The sequence below is a fragment of the Maniola jurtina genome, chromosome 16, assembly GCF_905333055.1.
Source record: "Maniola jurtina chromosome 16, ilManJurt1.1, whole genome shotgun sequence".
Classification (NCBI taxonomy): Eukaryota; Metazoa; Arthropoda; class Insecta; order Lepidoptera; family Nymphalidae; genus Maniola; species Maniola jurtina.
This window is the reverse complement of record NC_060044.1, coordinates 1,307,731-1,329,545: the sequence shown is the minus strand read 5'-3', so window position 1 is coordinate 1,329,545 and position 21,815 is coordinate 1,307,731. Positions and strand designations below refer to the sequence as shown.

Genomic DNA, 21,815 nt, shown 5'->3' with positions numbered 1-21,815 from the left:
CTTTCTATTCCAGGTGATAAAAAACTCAACTTTCTCGCACGCATCCGACGTTTGGTCCTACGGTGTGCTTCTATGGGAGTTACTCACAGGAGAAACGCCATACAAAGGAATAAACGCCATGGCTGTGGCATACGGGGTGGCTGTCAACAAACTAACACTACCAATACCCAGCACGTGTCCCGAATCTTGGAGAGTGCTGATGGAAGGTGAGCTATATTCTTTAAGAACTAGATGTCAATGGTTGGAAGCATGTACGAATAAAACCTGGTCTCCAACTAAGCGGAGTGAATGGGAGATTTGTTAAGTCGAGCAAACAGATTCTTAATAAATGGCGTAGAAAAATTTCGTCATCTATTAAATTTAACATCATGTTCATCATCATTACTTAAGATGCACATAAATGAAAAGTTAAAGGTGCGTGCCCGGGATCGAACCACCGACCTCTGATCAGGAGACGGATGTTTTAACCACTAGGCTATTAACGGTGAAGGAAAACACCGTGAGGAAACCTGTTTGCTTAAGAGTTCTCCATAATGTTCTCAAGGGTGTGTGAAGTCTGGCAATCAGCACTTGGCCAGCATGGTAGATTATTAACCCCTTCTCATTCTGTGAGAAGACCAGTGCTCAGTAGTGAGCCGGCGGTGGGTTGATCATGATGATTATGATTAAATATCTGAGTATCTTAAGTGCTAACCGGGCCTTACCAAGGTGAATATTGTGCTGTCTATTAAAATCGTTTGAACCTTTGAAATTCCCTTGCCCTTGAATTGAACTTTATTTCAAACGTAGTATTGTATTGCATAGTTGCCCCATTAGTAGATAATGGCATTTCACCAGCAGTATGCACATTGCGTAAGCATTTCTTAAGTCACTTAAAGAGTTAAGGCCGGCTTAGGAGGGAGACCTCGACCTTGTATCTATCATATTAAACTCTTATGTAGCAAACTTTCATCACATGTTTACCTTATTTGAATGCGTAGTATTGAACTGGAAACTCTCTCTATAGTCGTATTCCTCAATACTGAGGGTCGTGACCGCTTTCCATATTAATCCTATAATGGTCCTTCCGCATACAACTCTACTAAGAGAACGAGATTTCGACTCTTAGGTTAATTAACAGTAATTATTATCAGCGTTATGTTAGTGATAATAACCGGGACCGATAGCTGAACGTGCTCTCTGAGGCACGGAGTAAACGGTAAGGCCAAATTCGGACCTCTGAAGTCGGTCACCCATCCAGTTACTGACTAGGGTCAACGTTGCTTAACAATCACAATCGATTGATATGCTTTGTAATAACTAGGCAACTCGTCCCTCCGGTACTGGCACTGTTAGATGTAATATACTACATCTAACAGTGTGAACAGTGACATTTAAACGTAGGGTGAGCGATATTTGTATATTATATTATATTTCCGTAGTTTGAAGGCAACTTTAGTGTTTCTCTCAAATTGAGTGTACATTTTACTATCCAGATAATAAATTATGATAATTTGTTTTCTAGAACTGTGTTGAACATATTTCCTTTACCCATTGTTTGTCTCTAAATTTTCGAAAAATTTATTCCCTCCAGCGTGCTGGCGCTCCAACCCTCGGGAACGGCCGATGTTCCCGGAAATACTGGAACAGTTGGAAAGGATCCGGCAGTCAGAGTTCACGCGAGCGCCGCACGAATCCTTCCACACCATGCAAGATGGATGGAGGCTGGAGATCGAGGAGGTTCTACGGGATCTCAGGAGAAAGGAGCAGGTAAGAGCAAAAAACTAAATAATAACATTTTTGGAAGCGAATATACCAATCAAGTCCGTCCGTCTTTATTCTTGGATAGTAAATTTCCAATATAGAATTGAGAGAATTAAAAGACAGCTAGGTATATTCATGATTAATAATTAATTAAAGTAATTCTTGCTATTAAAAAACATTTAGAAAATATTTTATTGCTAGATTTTTCATAATATGTACCTAATGTAAAATTTCATCTTATTCCATTATATTAGAAAAAGCTTTACTGACAAGTAATTATAGTAGTGGAATATCATTTAGTGAAAATATTCTATGAAAAACCACAATCGTGAAAATCAATTTAAATATTTATATACTAGCTGATGCCCGCGACTTCTTCCGCGTGAATATAGATTTTTAAAAATCCTGTGGAAAGTCTGTGATACTCCGGAATAAAAAGGAGCCTATATCACTGTCTAGGTTTTTAACTGTACCCATGCAAAAATCACGTCAATCCGTTGAGTTAAATAAATAACCAACATACCAACAAACGAACACGTCTTCATTCCTCATACGCATGGCTAAGGTTTGGAATACTCTTCCGCGATCTGTGTTTCCTACCAATTACAATCCGGGTATCTTTAAAACAAGAGTGAATAGGCACCTTCTAGGTAAACGCGTCCCATCTTAGACCACATCATCACTTTCCATCAGGTGTGATTGTGGTCAAGCGCTTACCTATAGTAATTAAAAAAAAAAAGAACACTTTCGCATTTATATTATGGGTACTAATAAAAGGAAAAGCTAACTGACTGACTGATCTGATCTATCAACGCACAGCTCAAACTATTGGACGGATTGGGCTGGGCAGGCAGATAGCTATTATGACGTAGACACCCGCTTAGAAAGGATCTTTGAAAATCAACCCTTGAAGGGTTAAAATAGGAGTTTTAAATTTGTGTAGTCGCGGACGAAGTCGCGGGCATAAGTTAGTTTGATTATAATACCATTGTAAAATTGTAAATGTTTTGATTAACATGAAAACGTTGTTATTAATATGGGCCTGTATGTTCCTTCATAATGCAACATAGGAATGCAAAACAATAGAGGAGGTTAGTGTACCATGTTGTCACCTTGGGTTCTTATGTTTACTTTCGCTAAACATGTTTATTCGCTTTGTTATTGATGTTTAGTGTTTATTTTGATACTTTTTGATTTAATTTGAAACTAAGCTTGTTATATACGTTTGATACCAAGTAGACAAAGTAGACCAGGCTTTGTGACCAGATTCAGAGTGTTATACGGGGGTTAACCAGAACAGCAAAACGAAATATAGTACCTACTGATGATTTTTATGACATTAAAAACTAAATTGAAAAGATTCCTGTATTTTTTAAAAGTTCACAATACATTACAAATAAACATCTGACTGACGCTAGAGGTTCGTTGTATTGTACATGTCTATAACAAGCTTCGTTTTAAATCTTCATTCTAGTTCCGTTAGTGTATTTTTTTATGGGTTGTAGGTCTTCTTCCGACCTTGAGCCGACGCTTAAATACCATGTACACTGGTCTAAAATGTTTCAAAACACACCCTTCCTAAAACGATCGTTTCAGGAGCTAAGGTGTCGTGAAGAGGAACTCACCCGGGCGCAGTTACAGCAAAGGCTAGTGGAACAAAACCTAGCCCAGAAGGAGCGGGAGCTGGAGATGAGGGAGATCGACCTCGCCGCTCGGGAGCTTCATATCCTGATCTTTGCGAGCAACATGTCTCATAGCCAGCCGCCGCAGCCCAATAAACGCAAGGGTGAGTTGGTTGAACTTTCAGCATGATCTGAGGAGTTACAGCAAAACCTAGACGAATAGAAATTAGCCCAAAAAGAGCGTGAAATGGAGTTTCGGGAGATCGACCATAGCCTAAATACGAGGGTTAGAGTGGCTGAACTTCTAGCATGTTCTGAGGGGTTACAACAAACACTGCTGGAACAGAACTTAGCCAGAAAGAGCGGGAGCTGGAGATGCGAGATTGCATTGGATAGTAGAGATATTGACTAACTAAACTTTTTAAATCGTGAGACAACGTGCTATTATTTCAATTCTCTATTTATGTAAAACCATTGTTAAATTTGCAGGCAAATTCAGCAAGATAAAGTTGCTCAAGAAGGACACGATCTCATCCCCGCTCGACTTCAGGCACACCCTCACAGTCCGGCCCTCAGACGACGAGTCCAGCGTGAAGCAGTTGGTGGCAGTCGCTACAGACACGCCTCCGGGCTCGCCCGCCATCATGAGGGCTATTGCTCGTGAGTACACACGATCTCATCCCCACTAGACTTCCGGCACACCCTCACAGTCCGGCCCTCAGACGACGAGTCCAGCGTGAAGCAGTTGGTGGCAGTCGCTACAGACACGCCTCCGGGCTCGCCCGCCATCATGAGGGCTATTGCTCGTGAGTACACACGATCTCATCCCCACTCGACTTCCGGCACACCCTCACAGTCCGGCCCTCAGACGACGAGTCCAGCGTGAAGCAGTTGGTGGCAGTCGCTACAGACACGCCTCCGGGCTCGCCCGCCATCATGAGGGCTATTGCTCGTGAGTACACACGATCTCATCCCCACTCGACTTCCGGCACACCCTCACAGTCCGGCCCTCAGACGACGAGTCCAGCGTGAAGCAGTTGGTGGCAGTCGCTACAGACACGCCTCCGGGCTCGCCCGCCATCATGAGGGCTATTGCTCGTGAGTACACACGATCCCATCCCCACTCGACTTCCGGCACACCCTCACAGTCCGGCCCTCAGACGACGAGTCCAGCGTGAAGCAGTTGGTGGCAGTCGCTACAGACACGCCTCCGGGCTCGCCCGCCATCATGAGGGCTATTGCTCGTGAGTACACACGATCTCATCCCCACTCGACTTCCGGCACACCCTCACAGTCCGGCCCTCAGACGACGAGTCCAGCGTGAAGCAGTTGGTGGCAGTCGCTACAGACACGCCTCCGGGCTCGCCCGCCATCATGAGGGCTATTGCTCGTGAGTACACACGATCTCATCCCCACTCGACTTCCGGCACACCCTCACAGTCCGGCCCTCAGACGACGAGTCCAGCGTGAAGCAGTTGGTGGCAGTCGCTACAGACACGCCTCCGGGCTCGCCCGCCATCATGAGGGCTATTGCTCGTGAGTACACACGATCTCATCCCCACTCGACTTCCGGCACACCCTCACAGTCCGGCCCTCAGATGACGAGTCCAGCGTGAAGCAGTTGGTGGCAGTCGCTACAGACACGCCTCCGGGCTCGCCCGCCATCATGAGGGCTATTGCTCGTGAGTACACACGATCTCATCCCCACTCGACTTCCGGCACACCCTCACAGTCCGGCCCTCAGACGACGAGTCCAGCGTGAAGCAGTTGGTGGCAGTCGCTACAGACACGCCTCCGGGCTCGCCCGCCATCATGAGGGCTATTGCTCGTGAGTACACACGATCTCATCCCCACTCGACTTCCGGCACACCCTCACAGTCCGGCCCTCAGACACGCGTCTGGGTCTGAAAAAGATGTAGTCGAATTTTAATTTAAACAACCCAGGGAATGTTAATTTGCCTTGTTTAGTTAAAAAATCTGCTATAGTAATAAAGTTTCAGTTCAATAAAATATGTTTGTTTCAGTGCCAGCGGACGGCGTGAAGGGGAAGACTTGGGGTCCGTCGACGGGGCACCAGCGTGCGCGCGCCCACCTGCCTCTACCCGCGCTGAGGCCGCGCGCGCACCGCCCCTCCACCTCCGCGCCGCACCTGCCGCCGCACGCGCCGCGCGCCTCGCCGCCCGTCACAGGTACCCCGCCACACTACACAGTACACACCATGCCACACCTCACCACACTCCAACCACACTCAACACCTGAACAAACTTTAAACCACACTCCATATATTATTTCATCATATACCACACTTGACATCTAAGACAACATAATTTAAGTCGACACCACTTACGGGTGTTAAGAACCTATGTAAATATCCAAAAGTTATATTGATTTAAAAATCACATTTTCCACCATACTCCAAGTTCCAACCACTGCATGTGTCACCAGTTCACCACACACCACACCACACTCTATGCTTCTCCACACTTTACACTCAACACCTGACCACAATCGACACCAACCACACTTCTCACCACACATCGACCACTATGCATGCTTCACCACAATCTACACCTCACCACACTACACACCACACTGTATTACACTACACCACTGTCCATACTTCACCACACCACACTCTATACTCAACACAATTCTACCTCACTCATACCATACCACATTTCACAGCTCACCATATTCCACACTACACCCGTAGAACACTATACCACACTCAAAGAATGATAACCCACTTACTACTATATATATGAATTGTATCTTAATCTTTTTATCCAATAATTTTCAGAATATTTATACAGAACATCTAAATGATTTATGGATTTAATGAATTATTAGATCGACTAGCTGTATATTCTAACTTGTCTATTGATATGTGTTCATAGTAAACATATAAGTTGCTCGCTTTTGGGCATACATCACATGTTGCAAGCTATTTAAAAAAAAATTGGGAAACATGCCATGGGTGCCTTAACTCGTAAAAAATTTAAACATTTGCTTTAGAAACCAAATTATAAATATATTATAATCCTTTAGATATAATGACGGGTATGCAACCATTTTAAATATCTGTTTAAAAATCCATCAACCTGTATGTTTACATACCTAGTAAATGTAGTATAGTAGTTGCATAGTTACTTTATCGTATTAGTGTTTTGTCTTCTTCTTTCAAGTGTCAATTTACTGACGACAGAAAGAGTAACTATTCATTCGCTATACAACGTTTTTTAGCAAGGCAGATAAAGGGAAAAGATAGACCGATAAAGGTAGAAAGATACCACTGCATGAAATAGTATATAGTATATAGTAGTATAATATTGTTTTGACTTTTCAGTCAGGCCATGAAAATCTCAAAACAATATTAAAATATTATTACTTTAAGTTATGGTAGTGGAACCTCTGCTCTTTTAAACCTTTTGCATTTTTGAAAACTTCCGCGATTTAGAGTAGGTTCGATCTTTTTTCAGACTAAAGTAACGTGCAAATGTCACTATACAGTGTAACAGTTGTTCTGTTTGGTGGCCAAAGTATGGCCGCCAAACAGAACAATTGTTTGACAATCTTTTATTGACGTTGTGCCAAGTAGTTAGTGCCATAGATTCTTATCTCTGCCACATATAATCACATTTCCACCGAAAATGCCCGCCTAAAAGAACAGCTGTATTAAAGCCGCAATCTTTTATCGTGATGTTTAAGTACCAAGTAGTTAATAGTAACATAGATTAAAACGAAACTTTCAAGGATTGTCAAGGATCCCACTGATAAACATGCTTTTTCCCGAAAACTCCGTCTAACTTTTCCCTATTCTGTACTTTAGGCTTCTCTCAAAGGATTAGTAAAATACGAATTAAACTGCTTACTATAAATATAAACCGCGGGCACAGGGCACATAGCAATAGGCGCGATCGAGGAGACGAAGCGAAAACCGCGAAAGTCCAAATCGCAAGTACGAACCACGAAGAAGGCCGACATGGCGAAAAAGAGGTCCGGCAGCCACGACGACCTCCTCCACGACAACGAACCGCGCAAGAACCGATTCCTTCTTTGCCCCACCTTCACCTCCACCGCCGATTTACCCCACCACTACGACACGGTCTTCGACACTCCCCCATGTCGTAAAGGAAGCGGGGAAGTCAAGAGGAACTTCTTGAAAAGCATAAGGTCGAATAGCTTGGCTGGGTTGTTGGCGGTGGCGGGGAATTTATCCTCTGAAACAACTGAGTTGCTTAGGGACGACTAGGTTTTTTTTTTAATATTTAGAAGAAAATAGGACGGTTTTTTTTTTTGAAAATTTTGATTTTGATTAGTGGAAGAGAGTTGTTTTATTTTTTACTAGCGATCTGCCCCGGTTTCACATGAATAGGACTGATCATATCTATAGGTGAATGACTTCTGGTAGATGGACAGACATCTAATCTAGTACAGACAGCTCAAAACTTTTGGAGAGGAACTATTATTGTTTCTTCTATCTTTTTTTTACAAAAAAATTGTAAGAAATATTAGTTTTTTTTTAAATACGAGTATATCTATATAGCTATAGCATCACATCTTTTGGAGGTTTCTGATTTTTTTAATTTGTAACGTTTATTTAAAAAAATAAATCAACTCTTTTCAAACTAGCAAAATATCTGAACTCTGAACAGACAGGTATAACCTATCATGAACACTGAATAGGAATTAGTAAGCGAATGTACAAATTTTGTTGCCATATCAAAGACATATCATTTTATTAACATTCCTCGTACAATTTGCATTTGATTTCTTTATAAATTGCCCTGTTATTCACTTCAACAATATAAACTTCGGCATGTCTTTAAAAGGAACAATTTTAATTACGTCACACGTAAAAAAATTACCTTGATTTATGAAAAATCCTAAAACTAATAATAGGGATGATGACTACTAGTCAAATCAGCAACTTTTTATCAAACCTGAAAACGCTCGCTTAGTATGGACTTCTTTTTAACCCCGACCCAAAAAGAGGGGTGTTATAAGTTTGACGTGTGTATCTGTGTGTCTGTGTATCTGTCTGTGGCATCGTAGCGCCTAAACGAATGGACCGATTTTAATTTACTTTTTTTTGTTTGAAAGGTGGCTTGATCGAGAGTGTTCTTAGCTATAATCCAAAAAAATTGGTTCAGCCGTTTAAAAGTTATCAGCTCTTTTCTAGTTTTCTTGTAGAAAAGAAGGTTAGATAACCCTTAGGTTCATAATATTCAAGTGTCAATTGACAAATGTCAAGCTGTCAAGATGAACGTTGCCTAGATATACATCATTGTTTATTTGAAAATGATGTTTTGGAAAACTCAGATACTTTGGATCGTAGGCGCGGAATAGTCCAAGAAAATCGGTTCAGCCGTTTGAAAGTTATCAGCTCTTTTCTAGTTACTGTAACCTTCACTGGTCGGGGGTGTTGAAAATTTTTAATTTGCACTTGTCGTCGGAACAACACGCAATAGAATAACGTTCTAAGATGGTTGTCGTAGTAACTTTTTTCTTCACGCCCATTCAACAATGTTTTCATTTTACTCCTAGCCTTTTATATTTTGAAAAGGATGCCAATGCTAATTGCTTGCTAACTTTTGGTCAGTTTAAGTTTTGTAAACATAATATTATGCCCTTTGCTGTACATGATGAAAGACATTTTCTGTTATTTATTAATTATTACCACACTTGTAATTTTTATTGAAAATAACGGTTTTCAATGTCAACACCAAGGCAACATGAAGAAATAGGGTCAAAATTTCTGTGACGTAATTAATAGATAGATAGTCCCTAAATGAAATACTTTTACTATCATAACCTTACTCGTCCCTAAGCATCATTTTGTGTAATGTAAATTATTTTCACTCGAAGTTCCAAGGATTTGATACTAGTATATAAGATTAGTTTAAGATTAAAAAAGAAATAAAAAAGACTTATTTTTCTTAGGTATATTAATTAGTCGTAGCATTTAGAACCAGTGTTTTGTCCGTGTCTCCCAGACTATATCCCCAAAACATTGATTGAAATGCAATAATTCCTTACTTTGTAAGTTGCAACCGGTATAAATACGAAAGGAATTGGCGTAATGTTGTCTATATTCAAACATAGCTTCCCCGTTTAAAATATCTCCCGTTTGTAACGCATTTATCTCACTAGGTATAGTTTTGAACTGGGTTTCTATTCAACAGACAAAATTTAAAAAAGCAAGCACTAACAGATTATGCTAAACTTGAATTTAAAACAAGTAATTTATAATAGTTTTTAAAACCCGACTGCGGGTTGCATCATCAGACCTGGTGTTTATAATTAAAATGTAAAAAAATTAAAACGATTATTAGAACTGCCCTTTTCAAATTAACTACATAATGGCGTCGATTCAAATTTTTTTCTGTTTCTTTTTAATAGTGCTAAAAAAGGACAGAAGATGAATTTTAAATTTAAAGACTGAATTTTAGTGCACTCTACAATTAATAGGCTCACGACTGGCACCTAAAGTCACGAGGTTTGACTGTTCTAAATTAAATTAGGCTTGTCTGTCCTTTTCTTATTACATTGGTATGAAAAAGATGCGAATACTCTAAAATTTAGTTGCGCTCAGAATTAGTACCAATATTGGTTTTTGCATCAGTTAGGTGTGATTTAAATTCTACCCCCTTAAAAAGATTCAAAATCTAGATTTTTTTTAAAGTTTTTATTTGTGCTGGGTGTAGACTTACTTTTTGTTTTGTCTGTCGATTTGAAATCCGGTTTTAGATTAAGGGTATTAATGTATTGTTGATTGAGTACTTTTAGATTATAATATTTTGTGTTCAAGATGTCGCCATTATTTTATCTTTTGATTTAAAATCGGAAATTTAAAAAAAAATTGGCTATTTGCTGTGTTAGAAATGTTTGGTAAGAATGGTTGGTGTTTTAGCATATTATAGCGTAGAGTTATAGGTTAGAAAATCTTATTAAAGACTTGAATGAAATGTTAATTTAGGCGGACTGAAATAAACTTTTGCATCTTGCCAGTTTAAAAAGTTACATGTTGCGTTTTAAAAGGTTAGTTCAAGCAAGAAAATAGAGAAAAAAAATGACAAAAAAAGTTTGTTATTAACCTTTTTCGATGGCACAGTAACTTATTTATTCCTAGATAAAGTTTTTTTTTTCAATAATTTTTGTTTTGTTTTCTCGCTGCACTAAAGGAACCTCTCAAGATAATCTGCCATACCCTTGTAAGTACATATATTGCCTTTTCAAATTTATATTTTGCTGTAATGTTATGTGATGTAAATAATTTCGGTTGATACAGAAACACAACATTTTTTAATGAATTTTCTTCAAGTACAAAAGTAAAGATAAAAACTATAAATGTACAGTAGTAACCAAACAAAAACTAATGTGTTAAATAATATATTTGATTGTTACTATTGATTTTAAAAGGATTTAACAATTTATTGAGTATCAACGGTTTTTAACCGACTTCCAAAAAAGGAGGATTTTTTTTTTGTTTAGATTATGTCTAAACCAAAATTATTTATGTTGCATCTTAATTTTTTCCAAAGGTTTCTAGAATGCTAGACGACATCATTAGAAATTGATTGATTTAAACTATACCGCACAATAATGTCACAAAAGTGCTTACAAAATTATTAAATATTGGCTGTTTTTAAAATGTAAACAAAAAATGAAAAACTATATTTTAGGTTAAATTTTGTTTTTAAAAATGAATGCTGTGTGATACGTCGAATTTGTTTTATATTTGAGTGCGTTTTACGTAGAATCATATTAGTTTTTATCGTATTTTTATTGTATCTGTATTTTATATTATTAGTTTGACAGTTGTTTTTTTTTTATAATTTGTAAATTGTAAGCATTTGTTTGCTTCCGGCCTGAATTTTCGTATATTTAGTTTAAAATAAGTTGCTATGCATGCTTTTCAGTTCATAGTTACGCTAAAATACGTTATATTAAGTCCAAATATTATTATTATATATGTATTTGTCGTACTTACTTATTCGTTAGTTAATTTTCGCTTCGACTCTTTTCCCCCGACACGCTTTCAAATGTTTACAATGGTATAGTAATAATTAAATGATTTTGGAAGTCTATATGATTTTTGTAAAAATATACTTAATCGATGAATTATTGTCTTTGATATTTTGACAAATCAATCTTTTAATTTAAAAATTAAAAAGATTAGACAAATTGAAATTTATAATTTAGGCAAAGAAGCACGTTTCACTATTATTATTCTGGCTATATTATTATGCGCATGATAAAATTTTAATTTAAAAGTAAAGTCACACTACAACTACAAGTGACGTCACACATTATTTCACACCTTTTTCATAAGATTTGTCTTTGTGCAAATTATTTTTTACTTTTAACATTTTTTTCTAAGATGAGTCCTATAGGCTTCCAAAACTAGTTTTTAACGGTAGGTAAAAAATGTTTAATATGATAGTACAAAACAAAACATCCGCTGTAACATCCGATAACAGTTCCTCTGGTGGTGGAATTGACAAAACGAGAGGCTCAGACGATATTGACCAGCCCCCTATTGCCAAACGTTGTCACAATCAATGCGACAATCTCCATCTCCCGCTGATATTTTTCCACTGTTGGCTGTAAAATGCATTTTTATAGTCTTTCTGTTTAACCACAGCCTAAATACATGTAGTGAGTCAATATCAACGCACTTCATATTAAAGCGGACGAGCCGGTTTTTCGGTCGTAACATCTACAATATCGAAGACTACTAAAAAAAAAAATATTCTGCAGACTGCTGTCTGTCGGTGTAAAAAAGTAATTACAAAGATTTTTATTAAGATTAAGAAGAAGTTAATTTACAAATATTTACAATTACATACGATTTGATTTATTATATAAATCTTTGAGCCCTAATAACTTTGACACTATATATTTCTATTATTAACGAAAATCTGGCAAATCACAGGCAGATATTAGTATCAATGTGTCAACAAAATTTCATTGAATAAAAAGTTTGGCAATAAGGGTGACTGAGCAGTAAATATTTAAAAAAGTAATTTGTCTATTGTTAAATTGATTATAGACGAAAGAAAACTCTTTGGTGATCTGGTTCTCTATAGTTATAATTATTAGTACTTTTTTATATATCAAATAAACCTTTTCCATAAAATCTACGCTGGTGTTATTCTTTTAACATGGGTCTACTAATCTAATAGCTACTAACTTACCCCTAACATTTAAAAAAATATTATAGAATTACCTACCTACCCTCCGAATTGGCCATAGACAGAACCGAAATACAGAATCAAAATGATTAAAAAAATAATAAACGGTGAAGGTAGATGTTGAAAATTTAAATTAAAAAAATAAATAAAACAGCTTGCTTATCTCACTCCGGCTATCTAATAGGGAAAGGCAAAAATCTGAAGATTTCTACAAATTAATAACTAAACATTGATAAATATAAAAAAAAACCTAAGATATACAGTTTTCTAATGTTCTCCTCACAGAGACTAAAATTATAATTTAGCCCTTATTTTGTTACTAAAATTAGGCTAGGCTATATAGACGTTAGCTATAAATTAAAGTCATTACTTTCGTGACATAATATTTGAAAAAAAAATATAACAAATAATATAAAAGGAGGATTTGTTTTTCCACTAAAATATGTAATGTGTAAGAAAATAGGATCACCTTTAGGAGTATTCTTTTAAATTCAGTAACTGTGCATCTTTGGTTTTTATATCAATGAACATATTAACAAAAAATAATATTTACCGAAGTTTAAACAAAGTGCCATGACCAAAGTTTTTTCGCACATGTAAGTATGATAAACTTTGATTTATTTATACTGTTGCTTTTTATGTTGCTTATTATTTAGATTTTAGAATGAACTGTTTGGCATGCGTAGTCATCCTTTTCACACTTTGCATGTAGTTTGATAACAGTAGATTATATAGGCGAGTTTTAAAAATACTTTTTTTTGTGTATTTTTTTCTGTTGTACGATTTTTTTACTTATTCTGTGTCCAACAGGGCATATTTGTTACTTGAAAATGTATGAACCGATTGATTGTAATCATTGCATTTATTAAATCTATATATTATATTTATTGTAATTTTTTGTCCCACTTTAACCTATTTTATTTCACAGAATGTTTTAATTGTATGGAAAATTTAATTTTACTGAAATTTTAAGTTATTGTATTAACAATAACATAAACTTTTATAACATTAATATAAACCTACAATTAATTATGTTTCTTGTTATATTATTTGACAAAAATAGGTGAATTTTATATTTTAATTTTTTATTACTTTCGATGTAAAAATGAAATGTGACAGTTTTAAAATTAACCATAATAAGCATATCTTATTAATTTAATATTAAGTAAAATTTTTGATAAAATTTTTTTCTTCGCTATGTGTTTACGATACGTAAAAAAGCTTTAGTTTAATAAATTTGCTTGATGACTTTGAACTCTATGTTTGTGATCACATAACTCATTTTTACACACTCATCGTAGCACGCACTAAGTACTGGTCGTATAGAAATTTTCGATCATGTAAACAAATGGACAAAGTTTTCGAAATTCTATTTCGAAAATTACGGTTGCCTTGAATAGAGACACTAAGGTCGATGATTTAATTTCGTTTATTTATTTAGCAAATAACCTAGTACATTTGCACTATTCAAATTGAATTATCAATACTTTTTATGGATTTTAACATACATCTTTGGTATCTTTTGATATCAGTAAAATTTTCAATTGGGATCTCATCATTAGATGGAGAAAAAGAAATTGAAAATATTGAAAATATTTTTTTTGAGTTGTGGTACTTACCAACTCTTAAAGATTTTGTGCATCAAACATATAACATTAATTTTAAAATTGTGTATCCAGAAACCTAACCCCTGTTTTATAATATATTTGGCAACCAGTTTTTTCATCACAAAGTATTTAGTAAGTATTTGGGGAAGATGGGAACAATCGTGAAAAAGAAGAGTGAAAGGCCTTCTAGGCAGGCGCGCTCCACCTTAACAGACAGACAGCCAATGAAATGATTCTATATGGGTTCCTTTTTACCTTTTGAGGTATGGAACCTTAATAACGAGTCATAGTCTTGTTTACATGATAGTAGATATCTATATGACCCGTCTACAGCTATGGTCCACTAACTGGTATGTTTCTCATTCACCTAGGTTGTTTTCTTCCTTACACAGACTTCAGTCCGGACGACTGGGGGCCCGAATTCCCCCTCAGTTCCTCCTCGAGGTATACGATACCTATGCCCACGCTCTACAGCACTGAAGGTGAGATCATCCCATAGTTTTTTTATCTCTTCCCTGTGTTTTCCGAAGTCAACAATTTTAGATGGCAACAGTTTTTTTTGGAGGTAAATTATTATTTTGTTTCTGGACAAAAAACTACTTCCACCATAAATCATTTTACAAAAAATGTAGAAGACGAATAATTATAAGTGGAAAGCACAATGTTGAAATAGCTTTTTGATGTAAAAACATTCGCCTTTGATAGAATATGAACGTTTTGAGTACACAAATTTTTGATTCAGATTAAAAACGAAAAGTTCAAATTCTGGAATCATTAGTTTCGATAATTCATTCTCACGAATATCATTGTAACTCCGTAAGCTCATCTGTATTGTCAGAGTTGCCTCGAAAACTAAAAACTTATGAATACCAAATAAAAAACTCACAGAATATATTAATGTAAAATGAACTTAGGGCTGATCGTTCAATCGTCAAATAACTTTTATCTGAGGAATAAATTTAAGTTTTAACAGTTTTTGAATAGAAAATCTGTCAAAACATCAAAATTCTTTAGATAAATTTTTTGTAGATTGAAAATCAGACCTTAAAAAACTAAAGTAGGTACACATTGGTTCTTTAACCGTACCTAATCATAAAAGTCCGCCTTTTCCGTTTATTTTTATAGGCTGTTATGTCTTTTTCTCTTTTCTTTGTTTTAGTGTTGTCTAAAGCTTTGCTTTTAACACATTTCAGGTTATAAATACAAGAAGCCTAGTATAATAGAGCTCGTGCTTTACAATATGGCCGCTCTACTGGGCGGCGTGGCGGCCGGCTATGACGTCAGAGTGTCCAACGTCAGCCCACTGCATCCCACGCTGCAGCCCCACAGGTGAGCACGATGAAATCTAAACGTCACACAACGATAAATCTCTACTAGTGGACATAGTTTTCTAATCTTGTGCGTTATATTTTTCTGTTTTCAGGGCAGAATTAGAAACGGAAGTGATACCCCCTTCCATTTACGAGGGGTACGGATTTGCACATAACACCTACCACGGACCCACGCGGCACTTGCGGGCGCCCCTCAACGCCATTACTGGCTCTCCTGTAAGTGCCTTATTTCCCTCTACGTCTGGCTCTCTGTAGCTTTTTTTTCTAGATCAAAGGGAGCGACTGCCGATTTCTTGGTTAGAAAAAATTGTTATAACCAACTCCTATCTTGACACATCAGCAACTATTTGTGAAATTTCTTATGACCCATTTCGAAACCGAAAATGTCCAGAACGTAAATTCCAAGCTTGCCTTTTTTCATTTCAGATAACGAGTCTCCAAGCCGAGGAACAAAAACCAATGCGGTTTACAGACTCGCCAACACACTATGCACATCCATCTTCTTCATCTGGCTACGGGCATTCTGTCCAACCCCTTTCCGGAACTTCTGGTCTTGGCACCAATTATACTTCTACACAACCCACCCCGTCCCCTAGGCGGACTAGTTCCTCTACTTCTGACCATCTGGCAGACCTATACCATAACTATAGAGAAAATTTCCAACCTTCACCTTCCCAAGATCGCGTTCAGGATTTTTACTATCGTGCAGAACCTTACGCCTTCGACAGAACAGCCGATTATGTTGTCAAACACCCTTACTACGGCTACGACGAATGCTCATTCGACTATAGAGAACCCACGTCAGACTATCGACCCCAGTTCTTAACCCACAGACGAACACCCTCAAATTCCTCGGCAACTAATTCCCATCCCGAAGAATTCTCCCCTTCAAGACAGTACAGGGAAAAGTTTCCCAAGGACAGAAAGGAGGAGTTCCGAACGCCGGAGTATCCCAGAAAAAACGATTATTCGTTGCCAAGAGATTATTTTAGACAAGAATCTCAGGAAGAGAGTGAGAGACCGGCGAATTTGGGGTTAGAATTAGCGCCGACGAAATTACGGTCTAGTCTTAAAAAGTATAATAAGAAAACGAGTGCTTCTGGGGGGAGTTCTGGTGGGGGAACACCCACCAATCCGACACCCCCGGACAGTTTGAGTGAAACAGACAGTTCTTATGTGTCCGCGAGGGACGCGTCCAGTGGTTCGGCGTCCCGAGTCCGGTTCAGCCCGGACGCGTTAGGGACTGAAAGGCGACCGTCGAGACACTCGTAGCGAAGGCTTAAGAAGTTCGACGACTACCTCGTATGATCGGAGGGTGATCACCATCTGGCAATCGTTGCGATCACCAATCATTGCCCCAATGCTATGATCATTGATCACGTAAGAAGGGTGTTGCTTATCACCTGAGAAGATTTGTTATATGTATCAGTCACAATCTCAAGAGCTATGATCATTACACATCTGTGATCACAACTCTGGTAAAGTGATTATGTCACGATTTCGGGAGTTTAGTGATCAATTATTATCACAAGTGACCACCATCTGTGGATTCTCATGATCACTTGATCATTATTCATTGATCACAATGATCATTACAATTCTTCGTAAGTTACTATGAGTATCTGGGAGTTTAATTTCACGCATCAATGATCACAGAGCATCAATGATCACCGCCGGGGGAAATCAATGATCGGTGATCACCATCTAGAAATGTAGTTCGCGGGTAGCGTGGAACGCTTTTTGTCTTTAGTGCGCGGAACGTGCTGGACGCTGGAAGTGGCTTTTAATGTATTTGCGAAGTGAGTGCGAGTTCTTTTGACTTTATTGTGTTGTGGATTGGCGGGGATTTGGTGTTACTTTGCAATGGATTTAGTTGTAAGGTTTCGAGATAAATTAAAGTGTATATTAGTTTAGTCATCTCATTGTGATTAGTCAATCTTCTTATTATATAAAACACAAATTTTTTTTCTACTTACCTGTCTTGAAACCATGCAACCAATGTGCCCCAAACAGGTTTCATTAGAAAGGCAATAATGCGAAGAGTTTTTAGCGCAGTAGCACACGCCGGGTATCCGGCTAGTAAGTTATTAAAAAAATGAAAATTATTTTGGTAAAAATACGCAAACGTTGCAATAGTTGTTGGTTTTGACCATTAAAAAAAAGATTCTCAATAAATCAGTGCGTATTTTTTTTATTGTGTATAGATAGTTTTTTTAAAATAGTGTAAAATGGTCAAAATTCGATTATTTCAATTTTCATAACCTTTAAAAAACTAAATTGTATTGCAAAGTAATTCTACCTCGCATAATTTATTTCCTGAGAAACTGTTCAAAGTTTAGCCATATTCGAGATATTTTAGTAAGGTGTTCTTTTTGGCAAATATGTACTTTTATTATTTTCAGGGATATATTTTTTTTACTGATGAAACTTTTTTTAAATTCGCGTAACGATTTTGGAAATGAAAATAAAATTATGGAATTGATATCAAATAATCTACTTATTCGATAAATTTAAAAGTATATTAAAAAAGTTAAGAGTACCTAAGGATTATTTAAAAAAACGTACTTATGATCTATTCTTCAACTTAAAAATTAATCAAAATACGGTGACCTTATGAATTAAATGGCAGTTAAACGTTGTGTTCATATTTTTGTAGTTTATTTGTATATTTGTAAAACTAAATCGAATAATTATTATTTTAATATTAAACTCGACATGTCTAATGTGTAAACCGGAGTCTCGATTGGGAATCCGCAAAACTTGTTCACTTGAGTTTGCGTTAAATGTCAATATGTATGAAAAAACTGGCCAAGTGCCAGTCAGACTCGCGCATCGAGGGTTCCGTACATTTATAGTCGAGACTCTATTATACGTTATAGTAACTATAAAAGTAAAAAAAAGCTTTGTCGGAAAATGAACAAATGTACTCAAAATTTCAAGTATCGGCAGAAATATTTTAACTATCTTAAACGGATATTAAAAGAGCTCTTCAAATGATGAGTGAGAGCCTTAAAACACAGTTTAGCAATCATATAGTAGGTCAATTTCTTAAAACGCGTGTAGCTTTCGTCATCTTTACATAATATTGTATAGTCTAGAGCTTACAACATTCGTTCGATCCCAGAAATTAAAGAAGACCAGAAAACAAGATATATAGATTGCTATACTGTGTTTAAATCATAGTTTTTTTTTTTAATAATGCGTCGATTTTCGAATGGTTATCCAGGGTCGCCCGATTTATCTGTTCACACACAACTGAACAGGCATTCGATAGGCAGGGTTGGACACAAAACAGTTTTTTTTTTCTAAAAAGAACTTAGCAATTTTGTTCAAAACTAAGTTTTTTTTATAAAAGAAAGTTTTTTTAAGAGGTGATCCTGACATTGACAGCTGTCATTTTACCGCAATCGAGCACGCTGCCCTGCCTGGTCACTGCGCGGTTGTGTGCGCATATTACATACTTTAGGCACAAAATAATAATTGTACAAATGTAAATACCGCGTGCCCTGTACAAGCTTTTTATTTAACCGACATTTTGTTTTTACGTTACGTCATAGAATGCGACTTTTTTAATTTTTTTTTTTTACGTTGATTTATACATAGTACAAATATATTTTAAGACATCCTGTAGATTTTATTGACGTGTACAATCGATCTGATGTGATAATGGCGATCGGTTTTGTCTATATTTGAGAAAAAATTCGCCAAAATGACTTTCGATCTTCAAGTGTTCGCCATATTTTAAAAACTTGACGTAAATTTGAATGTTATTGTTAGATTTCTTACATACCTTAATTTTTTTTTAATCAAGCAATGATTGCTGCTGGCACTAGTTTGGCGAATTTATACGAGTTAATAAGTTGAAGGTTTTCTCAATATTGTTGGTACACATTGTAGATTGTATCCATTCACTATGTATATTTTGGACGAAAATGCCGAATGGCGTTATCAAATCGGATCTACGTGTAATCAATTGTGTGTATATTTGAACTAACATTATATCGTGTAAATCTAATTATTTAGTAAGTTGTATGCATTTTGTACAAAATACAAAAAAGATCAAATATAGAAATATGATATTTTTTACTAAAATATCGAGAAAAGTGAACGTAGTTTAAACGTAGGCAGCTTTTTGTATCCCACAAGAAAATGTACACTAGTAAAATGAAATGTACCTAGTCGAGATTATTGCATATCCACATATATTATACCTACGTCAAAAGTATCTGTGTTACTTACTGTCAGCTAGAAAATATAATAGCCAATCGAACTATAAAAAGTTATTTGAAAAAAGGTCCTAACCAGGGTTTAGCATTGTTTTAAACAAAGTACTGTGATACTCATGTGGGTTAGGACCAGGGTTAGAAAAAACAAAGCAGTTTTGTTTAAAACATGATTAAAAACATGTTTGAAACTGTGTTTGTGAAATAATCACCATTTTTGGTTGAATTTGGTGGTACTTAATCCAAAAATTTATCAGAAGTTGATTTGACTAGCACGAGGTACATAGGTATTTCTGACGGCTATAAAAAAATGATATTAAATTGTATTTGATATTACGCTTAACGTAACCCGAAAACTTTATCAAAATCGTCACAGTAGCTTCTCTATAAAGATTTTATTGGTATAAAATTTGCAATTTTAATTATTCATGATTTTCTACAATATTGTCGATTCACACTAACCTACTTTTCTTACGTGTAATTGAAAATTGAGAAAAATAGGCTTTTTTTTTATTAAAATGCTTGTTCTTAGAAAACTAGTTATTTTACTCGAAAATTAAAAGTACATAATATGTAATTACTACATGTACATTTGTAATTAATAAATTGCTAATTCTTGAAGTAAAATGAATTAATAACACTTACACGCGTATTCACAAACGTTACTATGAGGTTTCATAGTGCGCTCGGACGCACAGTGTAGGTTCCACCAATCAGATGACTGTATCACGTCAATTTACAATGATCTGATTGGTGGAACCTACACTATGCGTTCGAGCGCACTGTGAGACCTCATAGTAATGATTGTGAATGCGGCCGTTATTGTATGTACCACAAAAAAGAACAGATATGTAGTTAATTAAACAGGTTAGATAGCAGGTCCATTTTGACGGTTAAATGCTGCAATATCCCCTTAAACAAACCAAATAAGGTAAGATTTTGCTACCGAAAAGATTCTATTAGATTTAGATTAGATTGGCTACTGTGATTTGATTTTTTAAAAATTAGTACCTAAGGGGGCGAAACGTACTCTCACGTACTCCTAATATCATAAATATGAGATCAAAATTAATCGATAAGATGTATGTATATCGGGAAGTTAAATATTAAAATTAGCTTTGATATTATTAGCGAATAAACCAGTGCCTAAAGTTTGCTGGAACGATTTTAATGAGATTTCGTCATGGATATGTGGATTTTGAAAATATTTTCAAAAATTAAGGCTTGGATAAACAACGCGCGATGGCTGCGCGACGCGACCGAAACGTAGCTCCAATAAACTATATCTTAAGTCGGAGAGGGTAAAAAAGAGTATGTACAGACTTTTAAAAAAGTGTTCTTTATTTAAATTTTCAAAACAGTAGGTTTATTTTCTTTTTGCAGTAGATGCATAATAATTTTGCGTTTTAAAAATTATATTACAATTCTACATTCTTTCTAAGTTCTAATTTTTTAGCAAATTTATTATTATCAATTTTGTGACGACGTTTTCCCTCAGCTGATTTTTACACTAGAAAAAAGTTACAGCAGTCGTTTCCAAAACTTCTAAAATAATTATAAGTATTTCTTAACAATTTCTACAACGTGGTTAACAATATTATGAAGGAGGCAAAATAGTCTGAAATAATGATAGTATAATGCGTACAAAACTAGAACTCACTCGCCATTTTAGCTTTGTGTCAACTGTCGTGTCAAATTTAACATTTTAATCCTTATTTTAAAGGTGAACCTTTCTCATTTTGTAAGGACTATACTTACATGTTTCTGTCAAGATATGTCGAAAAGTAATATAGTATCAACTTCTTTGGTGTAAACCTGAGATTATAACGTTCAGTGGGAACTGGGACGTCCTGTTAGCAGTTTCCGTCGCACGGCGCCGCTATCGCGTCTTGTTTGACCAGGTCTTATTATGCGGCCAGGCCAGTAAAAGTAACACGCTATATAAAGATTATTTTTATTTATTTTTTATTACGTGCAATATGTGGTAATTGTTTGCGTCCATTATTTTTTATAATTTTTATTTTTTTATTATTATTTGTGAAATTCGTCGTGAATTAACAGTATTTAAGTACAGTATTTAAAATTCCTATTT

The 21,815-nt window shown here is 36.2% G+C and overlaps 1 protein-coding gene across 1 annotated transcript in view; it reads left to right on the top strand.

Annotated features, from left to right (window-relative positions):
* The window catches only part of LOC123873363 (mitogen-activated protein kinase kinase kinase 11-like), a 51,452-nt gene extending 30,032 nt beyond the window's left edge, over positions 1-21,420 (top strand). Inside the window, exons 3-11 of the mRNA XM_045918198.1 lie at positions 14-206; positions 1,574-1,749; positions 3,340-3,529; positions 3,855-4,025; positions 5,390-5,554; positions 14,541-14,651; positions 15,363-15,498; positions 15,593-15,716; positions 15,927-21,420. Coding sequence (XP_045774154.1) covers positions 14-206; positions 1,574-1,749; positions 3,340-3,529; positions 3,855-4,025; positions 5,390-5,554; positions 14,541-14,651; positions 15,363-15,498; positions 15,593-15,716; positions 15,927-16,772 — 2,112 coding nt within the window. The 3' untranslated portion in view covers positions 16,773-21,420. The remainder of the gene's footprint in view (positions 1-13; positions 207-1,573; positions 1,750-3,339; positions 3,530-3,854; positions 4,026-5,389; positions 5,555-14,540; positions 14,652-15,362; positions 15,499-15,592; positions 15,717-15,926) is intronic.
* The last annotated feature ends 395 nt before the right edge of the window (positions 21,421-21,815 follow it).